The sequence below is a fragment of the Thamnophis sirtalis genome, unplaced genomic scaffold, assembly GCF_051295495.1.
Source record: "Thamnophis sirtalis isolate CommonGarterSnake01/CBP01778 unplaced genomic scaffold, rThaSir2_p1.2 scaffold_4, whole genome shotgun sequence".
Lineage (NCBI taxonomy): Eukaryota > Metazoa > Chordata > Lepidosauria > Squamata > Natricidae > Thamnophis > Thamnophis sirtalis.
Genome location: NW_028261384.1, coordinates 125,302,385 through 125,321,824, shown reverse-complemented (window position 1 = coordinate 125,321,824; position 19,440 = coordinate 125,302,385). Strand labels below are relative to the sequence as shown.

The 19,440-nt window shown below is 43.0% G+C and overlaps 1 protein-coding gene across 1 annotated transcript in view; it reads left to right on the top strand.

Annotated features, from left to right (window-relative positions):
* The first annotated feature begins 1,838 nt into the window (after positions 1 to 1,838).
* Positions 1,839 to 19,440, top strand: part of PNP (purine nucleoside phosphorylase) — a 31,249-nt gene continuing 13,647 nt past the window's right edge. Inside the window, exon 1 of the mRNA XM_014067696.2 lies at positions 1,839 to 1,958. Within this exon, the coding sequence (XP_013923171.2) occupies positions 1,936 to 1,958 (23 nt within the window). The 5' untranslated portion in view covers positions 1,839 to 1,935. The remainder of the gene's footprint in view (positions 1,959 to 19,440) is intronic.

Here is a 19,440-nt window from a genome sequence, read left to right as displayed (position 1 = left end):
CCATGATCTGGATGACTGAGAATCTCCAGACATTAAGGATGTATGTATTTATGACAACTGCAGTGTTCCAGGGGTCATGTGGCCACAATTTGTAACTTCCCAGCTGGTTTCCAACAAGCAAAGTCAATGGGGGAAGTCAGATAGAATCTCATTGTATGTATGTATGTATGTATGTATGTATGTATGTATGTATGTATGTATGTATGTGTGTTTACTGTGTTTCCCTGAAATACCCATATTTTGATCCCCAAAAGATGACCTTGGCCTTATTATCTTGGGGGAGGGGGCTTATTGTTTTGGGGGTACAGGAAGCGTGGTCACCTCAGGGCTGCTGTGTTGTGCAGCTGTGACAGCGCAACACAGCCGTTCGCCCCTGAGGCTGTGTCCGTGTCCCCTAATCTCCATGCCAGGCTCTTCGGGAGCCCGTTCGCAAAAGAGAAGCCCCCTAGCGGTATCCCGAAGGCGCCAAGCCGCGGGACCCGGGGGGGGGGGAACAGGTGCAACAGCAGCGCAACACAGCAGCCATGAGGTGACTACACTCACTGCTTCCCCCAAAACAATAAGCTACATCCCCCCCCCCCCCCGCGATAATAAGGCCAAGGCCATATTTTGGGATCAAAAGAAAATAAGAAACACGGTAGACATTCATATGAATGTCTACTGTGTTTCTTATTTTCTTTAAATGAGATGTTTCTTATTTTCTTTAAATGAGATGTTATACATATATACATAAAAAATGAGATTCTGATGCCTGTTCAGTTCATTTTTAATGTGTGTGTGTGTGTGTAAAGGTAAGGTAAAGGTTCCCCTCGCACATATGTGCTAGCCATTCCTGACTCTAGGGGGTGGTACTTATCTCTGTTTCAAAGCCAAAGAGCCAATGCTGTCCCAAGAAGTCTCCGTGGTCATGTGGCCAGCATGACTAAACACCGAAGGGACAAGGAACACTGTTACCTTCCACCAAAGGTGGTTCCTCTTTTTCTACTTGCATTTTTTCATGCTTTCGAAGGTAGCATGGTAGGTTGCAGAAGCTGGGACAAATAACGGGAGCTCACAACGCTAGGGATTTTGAACTTCCGATCTTTCTGATCGACAAGCTCAGCGTCTTAGCCATTGTGTCCCTTTGTGTGTGTATGTGTCTGTGTGCGCGCGCGTGCGTCTGTCTATCTTCCTTTGAGAGCGGGCATCAGTTTTATTTTTTAACTTATGCCAGTGTGTTCACAGAAAAAAGTGACAATAAAAGTTCTCTTTTCTTGTTTTATCTCATCTTATTCTAGTATTAGAGCCAATGGAGAAGTGAGGAAGCATAGACAAAGAAACCCGCCTTTCCGCAGAAAGCATGCAAAACTTTCACACACACACACCCACACCCCCATAAGCAGAGCCAGACACTGTAAAAATAAAATCGACTTTAAAAATAAAATAAAAAAAGTTAGGCGAGGGGGAAGCGGTGAGCCAAGTGGGGGACTTCCCTTTCTCTTGCAAATATTTCGCGGAATTATTATGGAGTGCCTGTAATTCTGATATCTCGGCGTAGATTTCGGCAAGCGGCCGAGGGTTTTGGGAGGAAGCAGCTCCGTCGGCCACGTGCGCTCGCAATCTTACCGGCCGCGCGTGGGAATCTTAGCTTCACGCCTTCCTTCCTCGCGCTTCTAGCCTGGGGGCGGGGGCGGTGCAGAAAGCGCCTCCGGAGGAGTATGAATGAAGTGGGCGGAGCGTTCCTTTTGGTGTCACAAGAACGCCGGGGTCGCCGGGGCAACCTTTGTTGCCGGCACAGGGAACCCCCCGATTGGCCGGCGTGATTGTGACGACACGTTCTTTCTGTTTAGAAGGCCGGCTGAGCCTCAGTTCTCCCGCAGAGCGACGCGATTCCCTGGAGGAACCTTCGGAAGCCGCGGGAAAAAAAAAGAAAAGAAAAGTCACCGACTCGCATCAATGGCCAACCACCGGGAAGAAAGGTCAGCGTCGGAAACCTTCACCAATTACCCGGGTTGCTCCAGGGAGGTGAATTGCGGGAGCCGGGTGGAACAATTAGGGTCCATCTGCATCGATGATGCAGCTTCTGGTTTGAGTGTGTGTGTTTTGGGGTGTGTGTCTGGATTACAACTCCCATTATCCCCGGCCGCAGATCGGAGTAGTCATCCGACACATCTTGATGCCCTTGGGGGGTTGAAAGCGATTTTTTTTAGGAGTCCCGGTTTTTTGGGGTGGGTGGAAACATCTGTACGTTTTTCAGCATCTTTTTTTTTAAGGGAAGGAATTCGATTAGGGAACCCTAAATTTTTATCTCGTGCTTTTGATGTTGTAAGATTTACAAATGTGCAATGTGAATAATCTGGGGATAATCTTTCAGAAGAGTCCGAGCGGTTGGGTAGATTGTAACTGTTATTATATTTACCCTTGCGGTGGCTGCTGTATGGAATCTCGCCCTTTAGCTGACCTCAAGTCTTTATAAGGACAGATTTGTGTTAATCGCCTTGGTTCCCCGTTCCGGTTTTTTGAATTCAGTCTCGGCCACGTTTCTCATGCCAACTTTAAGCAACTTTAAGATAGTGTGGACTTCGACTCCCAGAATTCCCTAGCCAGCTGCTGGAGAATTCTGGGAATTGAAGTCCGCACATCATAAAGTGGGCAAGTTTGAGAAACATTGGTGTAAGACTACAACTGTGATCTTTCCTGGTGGTCTCCTATCCCCCTCCCCATTAGCTGTGGTCTGCTCTCCTCTGTGACATTTTCATCATCGCCACCATCATCTTAGTAGTAGTAGTAGGTAGTAGTAGTAGGTAGTAGTAGTGGTGGTGGTGGTAGTAGTGGTAGGTAGTAGTAGTAATAGCAGCTGCTGCTTTTCTATCCAAGCAGTGCATGAACCAGGAGCTCCAGAATTGAAACGTAGGTCCCAAATTTAATAGTGGATTATTTTAATCTGCCTATCTCTGGGAGTGGTGTTTGCCAGCTCCTCTTTTCAGGCACCCACTGTTGTGGTTGTGGTTGTGGCTCCTTACTTCTTTGCTGCTAAGCCCCAGCCTCAGCTGTGGGAAAAGAGGTCTCAAATGGGAATTTGGGGATTTGGGTAGAGAGAGAAAATTGAGAAAGGGTCCAGCTTAGGGGTTTAAGAACTGGGCACGAGAGGTGGAAATCATGGCTAGTACATTGCCATTATTGATCAATTACATTCCTGAAGTATCAGGGAAACAGCTTGGTACCTTCTTTTGAACGAAAGATCCTATCCTCCATGTACCAAATTTAATTTCAATATTTTTATCCCACCTGCTTCTTTATTCATAACAGCCCTCCAAGGTAGGCTGAGGTTGCACATACCTTAAGTTTCCCATATATGAAAGACAGAATTGGTTTCCCCTCACCTACGACTTTCCCCACTGTATGTCAGGACTAGCTAGGAGTTGGAAGTCCTAAAGGATCTCAAAGGAGCCGACTGGATTGCAGAGATTTTTCTGGTTCAATCTGTTCTTTGCAACCTGCGAAGTAAATTAGTGCGGTTGTCAATCTGCTTCAGGTGTCCATGTACATTTCCGTCCAATAGGCTTTCAGGAAGGCATTTGCATTCATATCTGAAATGACTTTGCTGCTAGTATGTGCAGTTAGAACATGCAAAGAAAGAGGCAAAGGATGAGTGGAAAAGTGAGCAACCGTTTGAATGCATCATATTGAAATCTGAAATTTTTTCTCTGAACTAATTTGAGGCAAAAGAAAAGTTGAGTCATTTTTAATACAGAAGGAGGTGGAGGATGTCTTTTTATGACTTTCAGTTCCCAGATTGCTCATCATACCTGTTTTGGTTTCTATATCCTTCTGCCTGTAAAGACTGAAATGATTATTTCCCCCCTCACTGTTTAAGAATGGAAAATCCAAGATTATATCCAGAGTTTGCTTATGTGGTTTGGACAAAAAGTACTCTGTGAAGTTAAATTTCCCCCAAAATTGGACAGGTCCTTGTCACTAGTGGTTTCTCAGACCATTTTTTTTTTAAAAAAAAAATTGGTTTAATTTGATTTCAATTAAGATGCCAATTGTTCCAAACTCTAAAAAGCAAATATAGTAAGGTTTTCATGAAAGAGAATTAAGAGAAAGATAAGTGGAGACAAAAGTGAGAAACCCAAATTGTTACATCCCAATTAAATTCTAAGGCACATTTAATAGGTTTTTCTTTTTAAAAAAAAGTTATTTAGAAGTAGTACCTGACTTGCAACCGTTTTTAGTGACCTTTCCAAGTTACAGTGCTACTGAAAAAAAGTGAATTCTGACTTTATTCACACAACTGCTGTGGCATCCCCATAGTCATGTGATCAAAAATTTGGGTGATTGGCAACTGGCATGTATTAATGTTCGTTGTATTGTCCTGGAGTCATGTGAAACACAGAATAAATAAAAATGTGATCACCATTTGTAACCCTTACAGCCAGCCTCTGAACCAGCAAAGTCAATGGGGGAATCCATTTAATGACTGCATGTTTCACTTAATAACTGCAGTGGTTTGCTTAACAATTGTGGCAAGAAAGTTAGTAATAAGGGGGCAAAATTTAACAACTGCCTTGCCTTGCAATGGTAATTTGGGGCACAATTGTGGCCGTGAGTCAAGGACAAGCTGTGTTTTATGCTTGCACAATTAACCAGGCAATCTTCAACCTTTAAGAAAATAGAACCTGAAAGAGCCAATTGAGAAAAGGAAACCAAATCTAGTTTATATTTTATTATCAATAATTGCTGACTACTTTATCAGGATCTTGAGCGTGGATTCTGATACAGCTTCAAAGATTCAGCACTGTCCTTAGGGGATCTATAAGCAATAGGTCAAAAGAGCAAGACATAAAAATGTTGGCAAGGAACTAGATAAAGTTCAAGGTTTGGCACTCTGGACTCCTGTTCCTCTTTGTGCCTAGCTGTGCTTTTCTCTTTTTTTAATTTTTAATTTTCAAACATACAAATACAAAAAACTTAGACATATATTACATCTCCGCACAACACATTGGAACTTCGTGTTCCTACTTATGGCAGTTTCAAATCGGTACAATCCTCTTTATGATGTTTCCCCTCCTAATATGTTTCACTTAATTTTCACAGTTTTTAACCTCTTATTTCGTTATCTTTTGATTATATATCTGATATATTGGCTGTTTACCTCTAATAAACTTTATTCCTCTTGAGTAGGTATATCTATATATATATGACAATCACCCTTAACTTATAGTTTTTATCTTTGTTAATTTTTTTCATTAATCTTTGTTTCTTTCCTCCAACCACCTATACCATTTTTCCCATGGGCAATAATGTTCAGTCTCTTCTTTTCCCTGAATTTCTTTTGTTAACTTGTCCATCTTGGCACAGTTCAGGACCTTTCTTATTATTTCGTCTTCGTTTGGTGTCAATTTATTTTTCCATTTCTGAGCAAAAGCCATCCTTGCCGCTGTGCCTAGCTATCTCCTGTTTAGCGTGGCTTGATATTAGATTTACGCTTACTCCATGTCAGTGGGGAAGAACATTCTGAATGGGTAATATTTCAACAGAAGAGAAGCAAAGGCTATGGCTGTGATGATGAGTTATAAGGAATTATATAAGCAACTTTGTCCTTTGTTAATATCTTTTTGGGTTATTTGGCTGCAACCGATCTGATGATGCAATAATTTTCTTAAAAACAAAATTAGAAAATGGACTCTTTTATAATCGCCCTGTTGAAACTCAGGGGTTGGGTTTTACTGACCAAACGGATGTGTTTGGATTGGTTTTGTTTGTTTTTTTAAAATAATTTTTTGGAAGAGATTCTATGTAATAGTAAAAACAAAGTTGCAATATGAATAGAAGGGAGGGAGGGAGGAAGGAAAAATAAGTATCTAAGTGAGAAAAAAGTGGAGGAAAGAAGAAAAAAAAGAAATATATAAAGGTTTTGCTTCCGACGTTTTTTATGCCCATTACAGATACATTTATTTGTTTACCCTCTTTAAGATTATATCATAATTCCCTTCCATTTTTCTCTTTCTAGTCATAAAACCCAAAGATCACAAGTTCATTCCCCCCCCCCAATTTTCAGCAAAAAGACTGTAAAAGGTTTCCAGCCATGAATAAATACAATTGTGAGCCCAGATGTGCTTGGGAAAAAAATGTGATTTAAGAACAGGCTGTGTGCTGAGGTTCATGATTTATGAAATCTTTTTGGCTTATCCCATTGGTGAAAGTAGCTGTTAAAAAAATTAGGTGATGTATGTGGTTCCAGCTCAATTGTTGCCCTTTAATGGGCCAGAATCCTTAATCTAGAAAATAACCTGGTTTATATATTTTTTTTGTTTTTAAAGGAGCAGTGAAACAGATAACATACTAAATAAATTATTTCTAATTTGTTAAAACAACTCAAGGTAGCAGAAGGAATCAAGCAAAACAGATTATGCCCCCATCCAAATCTTGTGTGTGTGTGTGTGTATAACAATAGGTAGTGCTTCAGGGAAATACACAGCTTTGTCAGCAAAATAATATCTTTGCTTCTCCTTTTATCTTGGAATACAGATCTTTATCAGTAAATCAGAATTATGGCTTTGCCTTTCATGGAACCACAGCCAACATCTATTTTGGTAACTTATTTTTTGCAATCTGGAAGATTGCAATTCTTTTTAAAAATGCAATAGTAAAATAGGCAAGAAATGTGACAAACTAAGACTTCCTTTTGGGAGAAACTTCTGAAAATTTCCCCTTTGCAAGAAACTTCTCAAAATGCTAACAGTGAAGGACAGAAGCTTGTCCACCAGTTTTACCTAAAGTACAGCTTTCTTGCAACTGGTCCCTGCTAATATGTAAATGAAGCTGAATAATATTTTGTAAAACATTGGCCGCCTTCCCGTTAAAAATGCTTGGGTAAGAAGTAAGTTCTCGGGCAAAATCAGGTCTGTTGCTTAATATCCAGCCCTGTACTTTTCCCGTGCAATCTTTGACTCTCTTCAGAACGGTCACATGGGGAAAAAAATGCTGATTTGAAGATCAGGAGATGGACATGGAACTTAGGTTTATAATTTGGGCTGGCATGGATCCAGTTGGTTAGGAATGCTTTTGACTCCAGTAGACTGGCATGACCCAGTGACTGATTGATGGGTCACAGCTGATGGATCCCAAATCTTTGTTGACTCATGATATCCACTGGGAATGTCTTGAGCAATTCACCGGCTTCCCAATAGTGGCCACAGCGGGTGAAACATTGGGCCATAGAGGAGGGTGAGCACTTTGCATACTGAATTATAGCAATAAAGGATAATATTGGCTGATAGGAAGGGTCCTTGGCGTTGTCTGAGCTTGGTTGTTTTCTTGCAGGCGTTTCATTATCCAACCTAGGTAGCATTGATGCTGTTACCTAGTTTGGGTAATGAAACGTCTGCAAGAAAACAACCAAGCTCAGAGGCAACAAGGACTTCTCCTAACTTAACTTTTTCCAAGATGAGGAAGTAGTTGAAGGGTCCAACCTGAGTTGGTCCCTGGTTTATAGTCTTCCGGTCTTTTGAAGTTGTGCTGGAGCCCATCTTCAGGGAACTTCTATTTACCAGAATATGTAGAGCAGTGATGGTGAACGTTTTGGGCACTGAGTGGTGGGGCCCACATGCCTGTTTTGGGAGATTTTTCGGGTTGCTTTCAAGCCATTTTTTGGCTGTTTTTCGGGCCTTATTTCAGGTTATTTTCCGGTGCCCGCAAAGACCTTGTGCACAAGAAACCAGAAGAGCAGCTGGTGATGGCATGTATGCCCACAGAGAGGGCTCTGCATGCCACCTCTGGCACATGTGCCATAGGTTTGCCATCATGGATGTTGAGAAAAGTTCCCTGAGGATGGGCTTCAGTGTGAGTCCAAAAGTTCAGAAGAGAAGACTTCTTGTCCCGGTGACTGACACGGATTAGATCCTGCATCATTATCCTGACACATATCTATCTATCTATCTATCTATCTATCTATCTATCTATCTATCTATCTATCTATCTATCTATCTATCTATCTATCTATCTATATATATATATATATATATATATATATATATATATATATTAGATTTTTACAACCCCTGGTAAGCCCCAATTATGGGAGGAAAATAACTGCTTCCATCATCTGTCCTTCGGCTCGTCACAAGAGTCCGTCACGACAGAAGCCCAATATTTTTACTGTTGCCTTTGTTATATTTGTGTTTTTTTAATTTGTGCTGATAAATAAATAAAGGGAGACTAGTATAGATCTATTTCAAGCTATTTAGCTCTCATCAGCTAGCCACACCCTTACTGGGATTTGAACCTGGGCTATATGGCATACTAGGCACACTAGGCAAAGATCTTAGCCATTAGGCCACAGCCTGGCCTAATATATATAATTTGCCTTTAAATAGAAGACCATATTGAGTAAACATGGTGTGGGCTATGCTGTGTATGATTTGATAGCTACCAATTTTAAGCTGTTTTTTTGTTTTTTTATTTTTAACAAGCTGGGGTCATAACAGCAGTCTTTCCCACCTTAAATTGGAACAAACCTTCAAACACCCAGGCTCCATCTGTTGATTTACTCTGAAGAAGGAAGCCTAAATTAATCCATGCTGTTGAAATCTTATGGCCAGCTCCAATTCATAACCTTGCAGTGACCCATTCCCTGGATTGGAAGTTCTCAACAAAATTTTTAAAAACCCACAGAACTGGCTGTGCTGAAAAAAGCCTTATTCATGATTCATCACTTCCCCATTGATTTACAGTACGTAGTTTGCATAATCCAGGATTTAAAACTGGGAAATTGTGAGTTAGTGTCATTGTTTCTGGCAACAGAAGGAACAACATCGTCTCATGTCCTCTACAAGGAGATTGCATCAGCTGTCAGGATCTGACCTCTTGACTTGTGTCATTGCAAAGAATGTAACACGTTTCTGGTTAAGTATGGCAACATAGTGCTGCTGAGCATGATTACTCAAGAAGATAACATAAGAACACAAGTAGTGTTATGTTGGATTGGACCTCTGGCCCATCTATAGGCACTCTTTAACTTATAACCATCTGTTTAGCGACTGTTGGAATTACACCCGCATTGAAAAAGTGACTTATGGCTGCTTTCACACTTTACAACCATTGCAGCATCCCCACAGTCGCGTGATCAAAATTTGAAGACTTGGCAACTGGCATGTACTTACGACAGCTAGTGTCCCTGGGTAATGGGATCACTTTTTTGTGACAAGCAGAGTCAATGGGAAAGTGACTTTAAACCTGTGGCCGGAGAGATCATAAAATGGGGCAAAACTCACTTAACACCTGTCTTGCTTAGCAAGGGAAATTTTGGGGTAATCCTTGACTTACAAGCATTGTGGTTGTAAATCAAGGATTGCTTTTAACCAGAGGTGGTATTCAGCAAGTTCTGACCGGTTCTGGCGAACCGGTAGCGGAAATTTTGAGTAGTTCGGAGAACCGGCAAATACCACCTCTGACTGGCCATGCTCCTATCTATTCTCTGCCTCCCAAGTCCCAGCTGATCGGGTGGGTCTTCTTTTGTTGCCCTGCACAGGAGAACTGAGCTGGAAAGCAGGTTAGTGGGGTGGGGAGGGAATGGAGATTTTACAGTATCCTTGCCCTGGAGTTGGAGTGGAAATGGAGATTTTGCAGTATCCTTCCACCAGGAGGAGTGGGGAGGGAATGGGGATTTTGCAGTATCCTTCCGCTGCCACGCCCACCAAGCCAAGCCCACAGAACCGGTGGTAAAAAATTTTAAATCCCACCACTGCTTTTAACTCATTCTCCATCAACTGCACAAGGAAGCCTTCCAGCCTTTCAGTAGATGGCCTTCAGAGGGCATCCTGCTCAGGGGTGCAAGAGGCGTGGTTACACGAACTTTTAACTCAGTCCTTGGGCAGCAAGCTGAAGGTAACCCGTGCTTGGACGCTCCCGCAGTGCCTAGAGAATGACCATTCAGGTAAGCCAACAGTCCTTCACCCTGCTGTTATTGTGGCTGATAGCAAAGAATTGCCATCCTCATAGTGGTCTGGTTGACCTCAGAGCTTGAGTGATGCCACTGCGATCCTTAGATGCAGTGGTGAGTTACAATTGGTATGGTTGGAACGGAGCTGGCGGAGCATCGTGCAGGTGCTGTATGTACCTGCGCGGAAGCGCAAAAGCCTTTAAACTCCAGTAAGGAGCTCGGGCGGGCGGTTGGGCTCTCCGGAGCACCGTACTGGAACGGTATCCGATGCTCCGGGCTGCCTCCGGTACCGGGCTATACCGCCTGCAACCCACCACTGCTTAGATGTCTACTTAGCATACAGTTTCCCCTAAACATGTGGCATGTTCCAGGAGCGAGTTAACTTCAGCTTGCTGCCCAAGGACTGAGTTCAAAGTTCGTGTAGCCATGCCTCTTGCTCCCCTCAGAGGCTCAGTTTTAAAAAACGAAGAATACGTCCCAAAAGGAAGATGCATATGGCAATGTTCTATGCCCACGAAATTCCACAAAATTTTGCAGCATAAATTCTGCCCATAATGGAAGGACTTTTTTATTGAGATTCTAGTCATCTTGCCGTATCTTCCTTAGCGATACCATAAGGTGTGAATGGCTCAGGGAAGCCGCAGGTTTATATAAACCGGTTAATTGTGTCTCCCAGTTCATTCTTGGGTTGTTTAGGTGGGCAGTGCCATCAGCAGCTGATTTTGCTATTGGAGAGGATACTATCACCGATGTAGAAGTAGTCCTCTACGAATACTCACAGTTGAAACCAGAATTTTTGTTGCTAAGGAAGGAGGTTGTTCAGTGAGTCAAGTCCGATTTTACATTTACATTTATTTTTGTTATGATTGTTAAGTGAGTCACTGCAGTTAAATGAATTAAATGTCTGTATGGGGATTCTCAGTCATCCAGGTCATGGTTGTCCCAGAGGTGCTTTTTCAAAAGGCAGCTGGACTTCCTTGTTGTAACTTTGGTTGCTAAATGAATGGTTGTAAGTTGAAAACTACCTTTAACCCAACCTGTCCTAACGTGGGGCTCTTCAGACACATTAAAGGTTCAAACCCCAACTCCTCGCTGGCCTGGGGTCAGTGCCTGGATCTTATAAATCAAAAGTGGTTAGCATTTCGTCTTCTGCATTTGGGAAGTTTTCCAAAAGAGCTGATGGGAGATTCTCAGTCATCCAGGTCATGGTTGTTCCCAAAGGTGCTTTTTCAAGAGGCAACTAAACTTCCTTTTGTTCTTTCCTCCTCCCAAGAAGCTTCTTCTTCAGGCACGACCTGGGTGACTGAGAACCTCCATAGACATTTAAGCTACGCAGAATTGAAGAAGCTTCTTGAGTGAGAAGCGAAACGTCTTCAAGGAATAAAAGAAGAAACTCCAGTTGCCTCTTGAAAAAGACTCACCTTTGGGTCTTCCAAGAGACCACTTTTTAACCTCTAGATCAGTGGTTCCCAATGTGGAGGGGGGGCAGGCGGCACAGGGGGGGCAATTTCATTTTTAATGGGAGCAATTTGAACCTTGTTTAGGCCAAGTTAATGGCCTTTTAGGCTTCCTCTGCCTGAGTAGAGTTCTCTTTTTGAGTAAAGTAAGAATAATATGTCACGGGAGGGGGGGGGGCATTAGGATTTTAGAGATGCTTAGGTGGGGCATGTCCAAAAACCTAAGCTCTGTACCCAGGCATGGCTCTCTCATGGAGATCTACTGAGCGTTGAAACATCCCTGTTGACACCAAGACATTTTTCGCGCTGCCTGTTTCACAAGAAGGGTATGAACCAGGATCAAAGCCAGCAGACAGTCTCAAAAATATTAAAATGCTTGACCACCGTGAACAAGCAGGACCTGGTTCCTGTTCAGGTTTTTAAAACAAAGCGTTAACATTTCCTGGGAACGTGCGCGAGCACACACAGGCATACACCCGCAAAAGGCTGTGCTGCAACGTGAGTTCCTTTTTTTTTTTTTGCAGGCTGGGAACCAATCAGGCATTTCCCTGGCTCACACACCCTCCAGGGGATCAGCCAATCGGGAGCTAGAGATGCCTCAGTAGCTTCTGGTTTTTTTTTTCTTCTTCTCCTCTTCTGCCAAGTGTGGAAGGAAATTTTATGATGCAAAAGTCAGGAGCTCTGCCTTCATTGGTGGTGGTTTATTGGTTTCTTACCCCCTCATAATTCCGCCTCCCCTTACTATAACCCATAATTATCTGTTTTATGGTGCCCTAAAGACACTTCACATCATCAGCCTCAGCACATAATCCTCTCCCAAATTCCAGTAATCCAGATTCTTACAGCATCTGGAACTCCATCCTTGCTCCTCCATAAATCAGTGACAATCTGGATTGTCCCTTGAACCAGTGACAATCCAGATTTTCCTGCCTTGAATAATCTCTGCTGCTGACGGATACAGATATGCCCCTGCACACGGAAGGAGGAAGAAAAGATTTGCATAATACATAGACTGTACTTTGTTAACCAACATAACATATCTGCTGGATTTGCATATCCAATAACTGAACCGGAGGGGCTCTCTCCAAGTAGAAAGAAGACTAAGAGTTGGAAACAACTCCCATTTTTCATCTTATGTGAATACAGGTAGCCCTCGACTTAATGACCACAGTTGAAGCCAAAATTTATGTTGATAAGGGAGATATTTGTTAAATGAGCTTTGCTTCATCTTATGACCTTTCTTGCCATAGTTATTAAGTGACTCATTTGCACTTGTTAAATTAGTAACCTAGTTGTTCAGTGGATATGACTTCCCCCACTGATTTTGCTTGTCAAAAGGACACAAAAACGGATTACAGCTACTGTCATGAATGTGAACCAGTTGCCAAGTATCCGAATTTTGATCATGGGAAGGCTGCAATGATCATTAAGCGTGAAATTGTAACTTTGAACAGTCACTAAGTGAACTTTTCTAAGTTGAGGAGTACCTGCATAGTGCTACTTTTATCATTTTTAACTGATTTCACTAAATCTGTCATTTAGCTGTGAGGTAGGTTGGGCTGGAACAATGTAGGTTTTTGTTGTTGTTTGCAAGAATTGGTGGTTGGTGGGCAAACTGTGAGCAAGGACAACATAATGTCTGCATCTTTGTGAGAGAAACAGTGTAGTGAGCATCAAGGGAGATGAATTGATAGGTTCGTTCTTGCCATCTGCTCCCTTCCCCCCTCCCTCCCACCCACCCACCCTCCCTCCCTCCCTCCCTCCCTCCCTCTCTCTCTCTCTCTCTCTCTCTCGCACACATACACACACACACACACGAATTTTCCCAGCACCTTAGTGTGCTTGTGCTGATAATAATCTTGAAAGTGGCAAAAGTTTCTGGTAAGACGTATGACTCAGCTTCAGGATGTGACTTTGAGCTGGTTGCATCCATCCTGATCTGGCTTCTGCTCCGTCTCTTAAGAGTTTTCCAACCCCCACCCACTTGAAAATGTCTGGAGTTCAAGTTCCACAATCCCCCCCCCCCCAAGACTCCTATCCTATCATCTCTCCCTGGTATTCTGCCAGGGAATTACACAGCGGGTGTATTCAAATGAAGTCAGAAAATCTGACACGAATTTGTAGTTTAACATAAATATATTTTACGCACACACACATTTTACACAAACACACATACATATGTGTCTGTGTATGTGTAAAATTTACATATATCCATATACACATATACTTTATGTGCATACATATATGCACACGCACGCACACACACATCGCAGTATAGCGTAGAGAGCATGCAGAAGAAAAAGGTGGGGAAAAGGGAAACGCCCCTTCCACAACCACCGCAGCCAACCACAGCACGGATTGCCTCACGCAGGAGCCATCACCCTTCAACCAATCAACTGCCCTGTTTCCCTGAAAATAAGACCACCCCAGATAATGTCCAATCGGGCTTTTGAGCGCATGTGCTAAAATATTGTAACACAGCAGCAGCTATGAGCCGACCATGCTCACCACTTCCGGCACCTCAAAAGTAATAACCCAAAAATAAGGCCAAGCGCTTATTTCGGGGGGGTCGAAAGACCCTGTCTTATTTTTAGGGAAACCCGGTATGACTGTGTGTTCTGACTCACTGCACAACCCCACTGCTCCAGCTACTAAATTTACATATTGCAATGTATTCTCCAGGGGATTGGGACTGCTATTCCCAGAATTCCCCAGTCAACGGTGCATTACAGGGCCAACTGCTGTGGAAAGCACCAGTTTGGAAAAGGCAGTTTTAATCAAACATGTCCTGGGCCAAAGAGGCTGCAGGTGCAAGATAACAACCTCTGGAGCGATGCCACCTGCACCCACAAGCCCTCAATATGCCATATCTCTTTTGAGAAGGTTTTGCCCAACACTTGGGTAGTCCTTGAGATTTACGACCACTATTAAGGTGAAAAAATTCTGTGACAATTGTTCAGTGAGTTTTGCCACATTTTATGACCACAGTTTTTAAGCGAATCGTTTCCATTGTTAAAAATTAGCAGCAGGATGAAGTGATCCCGCCTTCCCCACTGACCTTCCTTCTTAGAAGGTCCCCAAAAAGCAATTCCCATGACCCTGGGACACTGCAACCGTCATAAATAAAAGCCAGTGGCCAAACATCCGCATTCTGATGGTGTGGCCATGGAGGTGCTGCAGAGGTCGTAAGGGTGAGAAATGGTCATGGGTTACTTTTTTCCAGTGCCGTTGTAGCTTCAAATGATCTCTGAACAAACGGTTGTAAGTCGAAGACTACCCTGTATCTACCTGCCAGTCTTGTGAGGTAGTACAGACACAAGCACACCCAGAAGTACGAACTCTAACTTTACTCTAAGGTTACATCAATAGGATTTTGTAACTTTGTTCCTTCCACCTGTACATTGCAAGAAACAAGGGAGAGTCACTTCTGGATATTTGCCATCTCCTTCCCTGGGCCCAGATTATCTTATCTGCTTCTTCTTATCTGACTACTATCTACTCTGCAGCTCTTTCTTCTGCCTCCAAGATCATTCCCAAGTAACGTTACATCACCTACTCAGTGTCTACTCATATTCTCCAATAGGTACCCACCCACTTTTGTGTCACTTCCAGGGAAATGATCCAGCTTTATTATGCATCAATGAACTGGGGAAACGATCTCTGAGTGACATAAAGTTGCATTTAGTAAGGTACCATATTTTATACCAGAGTATAAGATGCGCCGAAGTATAAGATGCACCAAGATTTTGAAGAGACAAATTTAAAAAAAAAACTTTTTGCACTCTGCATACCTCCCAAAAACGGCCCATTTTTCGCAATAAAATGGCATGCGTAGCCTTCAGGAGACTTATAGAGTGCTCCTGGGGGCTGGGGGCTGGGAGGGGCAAAAACGAGCAAAGAATACCTTGTTTTATGCTCCCAGCCCCCAGGAGCACTCTGGAAACCTCCTAAAGGCTCTGCACGACCATTTTTTGCAAATGGGGTGGGGCTTTGGGAGGCAAAAAAAATGCTGTATTCAGTGTATTCAGTATTCACATCCACATTTTCAACCTTTTTTTTGAGGGAAAAAGGTGCGTCTTATATGCCAAAAAAAAATACAGTAAGTGCTGCAGCGAATGAGTACAGACAGTCTGCACTTGCTACCACAATTGTGCCCGAAATAGTTGTTGCTGAGATAATGGCTAAGTGAGTTTTGCCCCATTTTACGACCTTTCTTTCCACAATTGTTAAGTGAATCACTGCGGTTGTTAAGTTAGTATTTGTAAAGTGAATCTGGCTTCCCCATTTGCTTGTCAGAGGGTCGCAAAAGGTGAACCCGGGATCTTGCAATCGTGATAAATATGAGGCAGTTGCCAAGTGTTTTAAGTTTTGATCACATGACCATGGGGATGCTGCAATGGTCATAAGAGTGAAAAAAATGTTACTTTTCTCAGCGCCGTTGTAATTTCAAATGTTCACTAAATGAAAAGTTGTAAGATTTAGATGAAAAGAGACCCTAGGCTATTCCACTTATGAGGCCCTTTCACCTCCCATTTTTAAGTTTGTAAATTACATGAGAGACAATAAAATACATCATTACTGTAATATATATCAATATATATCAATATATATAGCTGGCCTCCCGACGGAGGGCGGCTCTGCTCTGCGGCAAAGGCAGCGAGGCCAGCCACCTCCCCTGCTGTGCTCAGCTGCCCGGCTCGACCCCTCACCCTCACCTGCCTCGCTGCTGGTGGGCTCCGCGTTGACGGGGCGGCTACTGGGAGCGTCTGTGCCTCTCGCCCGACCGCCGGTGCCTGGAACGTGGGCAGGCTCCCCAACTGCCGCGGCGCTGGAACGATCTTAACCAATACATTTTTGTGTTTGTTTATTAGTCATATGCGTAGAATTTCTCCTTATTTTCGGTTCAGTGTTTTAGTGTTCACTGTTTTTAGAATAGTGTAATTTTAATTCTGCTAACAATTTGAATGTAGGCCCCTCTTGATCTTGAGGCCCTAGGCTGAAGCCTAGTTAGTCTATAAGGAAATCCAGCACTGGTTGTAAGTCAAGGTCTGTCGGTATTTATGGGATCTTTCTGGTGGCTAGGAAGTCTTACAAAGTAAATTATTTCTCCTGGTCGGTTGGCAACCCTCATAGTTTTACAGGAATAAGACTTCCTGTAAATAATAACACAGGAAGCCAATTGCTTCTGGAGCCAAGCAATAGCATTGAATATGGTATTATCTGGGTAGATAAGCTGCCTTGGAGTACTTTATTTTTATGAGATAACTCTGCTGGATAGAGCCACGACTCAAGAAAGCAGATAATAAATAAATCTCACTCGTTGGGAGTACTTTATTTTATGAGATAACTCTCCTGGATAGAAGTATAACTGCTGCTTAGACATCTTCAATAAAAGACTCCAAAGGGGGGCGGGGGGGGGAACCCAGTGCAAAATATTTAGAAAGAGGGTGTTGGCTTGAAAATATCAAGGGATATTGCTTTGAACTTCCTCTTTAAAAGTTTTCCCATCGTCTGTCCCCGCCTGAATCTCGCCCTTTACTTGACCTCCAGTGAAAAAATGCCCCAGATTGTTATGGGTTAGATCAAAAAGTGCCCGGTGAATTCGGGAGTGTTTGCTATTTGCTTCTGTTTTGTGATTGAATCCCGGAAGTGTTGGGTGTTAAGGAAGGAACGGCAAACCTCAATGGGAAAAATTCCTGTGCCATTACTTTTGAATGACCTTCAATCGAATTAACATTCTCGTGATGGTCCAATGGAAGAGCCTCATGATACTCACAAGGAAGTTGTACTCCCGGAGTGCATGAGCAAAAAGCATAATATAACTGTGCAGCCTTGATCGTTCAGATTTCAGGGTGCAATACAAATATTGTTCTTAATTGCTTTTGTGTTAGGTCTTTATAATAGATTTTATTATATGCTGCCCTTGGGCATAACGGCAGGATACACAGCTAGTCCTCAATTTTACAACCACAACTGAGTCCCAAGATTTCTTTTGCTAAATGAGACGTTTGTTAAGTAAATTTTGCCCTATTTTACGACCTTTGTTGTTAAATGAATCACGGCAGTTGAAAAGTTAGTAACCGGGTTGTTCAGTGAATCTGACTCCCCCCTTGACTTTGCTGGTCAGAAGGTCGCAAAAGGGGAAATCACATGACTTTGGGATACAGCAACGGTCATAAGTATGAACCAAGCATCCGAAAGGTGATTATGTGATCGTGGGGAATGCAAAGGAGTTGTAATTCCCCTTCCCTCTTCTCTCCCCCCCCCCCCATTTGCTGTATCAAAGTCAACTGCATACCAACCTAGACCATTCTCAAAACATCTTGCATGAATTTGATTGGTTGGAGTTGGGCAGTGATGGGAGGGGAAAACGGAACTCAGGGATTTGGGCGTGCAATTCTCAGTTCTGCCTCTGCGTTGCTGCAAGAAGGCACATGACTTCTAATAAAACTATACCGTCCTCAACAAACGGAGCCAACGGTTGTTTCTATTTAAACTAGTTGCAGCAAGTCTGTCTGAGTCCTCGACTTATGACCACTTGTTCAGAGACCATTTGAAGTTACGGGGACACAAAGAAAAGTGATTTGCGACCAGTCCTTTCACTTAAAAACTGTCACAACAACTGATCACCGGTCCTCACACTTCTGACTGTCACGTGGTTAAAAAATGGAGGCATTTATTTATGACGGTTTCAGGATCCCAGGATTACTTGATTGCCTTTTGTGACCTTCCTGGCTGACCACTGAAAAGTAAAGTCAATGTGGGGATCTGGGTTCCCTTAACAGCTACAAGATTCGCTTAACGACTGCAAAATTCACTTATCAAACACGGCAAAAAGGTCATAAAATTGGTCGCGATTCACTTAACATCTACCTTGCTTAGGTCCCAGAATGTGGTTGTAAGTCGAGGACTACCTGTATCCCTTCTCTGACACCACATCTTCTTTGGGGAATAATATTCCCCCAGATAACAATGTTGCTCTCCCCGATAATGTTCTAGGAATCTTAAAATGTATTCCCCAGGCGAAGGGGTGGGGTAACTTTGATCATTGTGGTTTTATTTATTTTTTTCATATATGATGTGTGTTTGTCCAGTTGCATAACGTTTCCTATTAACTATTTCTTAGCTGTCGGCCTCGCGGAAGCATTTTTTCAATCAGCCAGTTTCTAAATATAATGAGCAATAATAGTGACAACAACAACAATAGCTGTTTCCCCCTTTTTTATGTTTAGTTCAAGGTTTCTAAGGAAGGCAATTTTGGATTTAAGAATTCAGATGAATCCGGGGAGATTGGGCTGCGTTCCCCTCTGCAAGTCCTACTATATGTGTGTGTCAGTGGTGGGATTCAATTTTTTTTTTTTACTACTGGTTCTGTCGGCTTGCCTTGGTGGGTGTAGCAGGGGAAGGTTACTGCAAAAACCCCATTTCCTCCTGCTGGGACTCGGGGGGGGGGCAGAGAATAAATGGGGGCTAGTTAGGTGGTATTTATCGGTTCTTCGAACTACTCAAAATTTCTGCTACTGGTTCTCCAGAACTGGTTAGAACAGTGGTTCTCAACCTGTGGGTCGGGACCCTTTGGGGGGTCAAACGACCCTTTCACAGGGGTCGCCTAAGACCATTGGAAAACTCATATTTTCTAAAAAATACTGAAAACATAAAATAATTTTGTGGTTGGGGGTCACCACATCATGAGGAACTGTATTAAAGGGTCGCGGCATTAGGAAGGTTGAGATCCACTGAGTTGGAAACTGCTGAATACCACCTCTGGTGTGTGTGTGTGTGTGATTGTGTTTTTAAAAAGGTAAAGGTTCCCCTTCCACATATGTGCTAGTTGTTCCCGACTCTAGGGGGCAGTGCTCATCTCTGTTTCAAAGCCAAAGAGCCAGCGTTGTCCGAAGGTCATGTGGGCGGCATGACTAAACGCCAAAGGCGCACGGAACGCTGTTACCTTCCCACCAAAGGTGGTTCCTATTTTTCCACTTGCATTTTTACATACTTTCGAACTGCTAGGTTGGCAGAAGCTGGGACCAGTAACGGGAGCTCAACTCTGTTACGCAG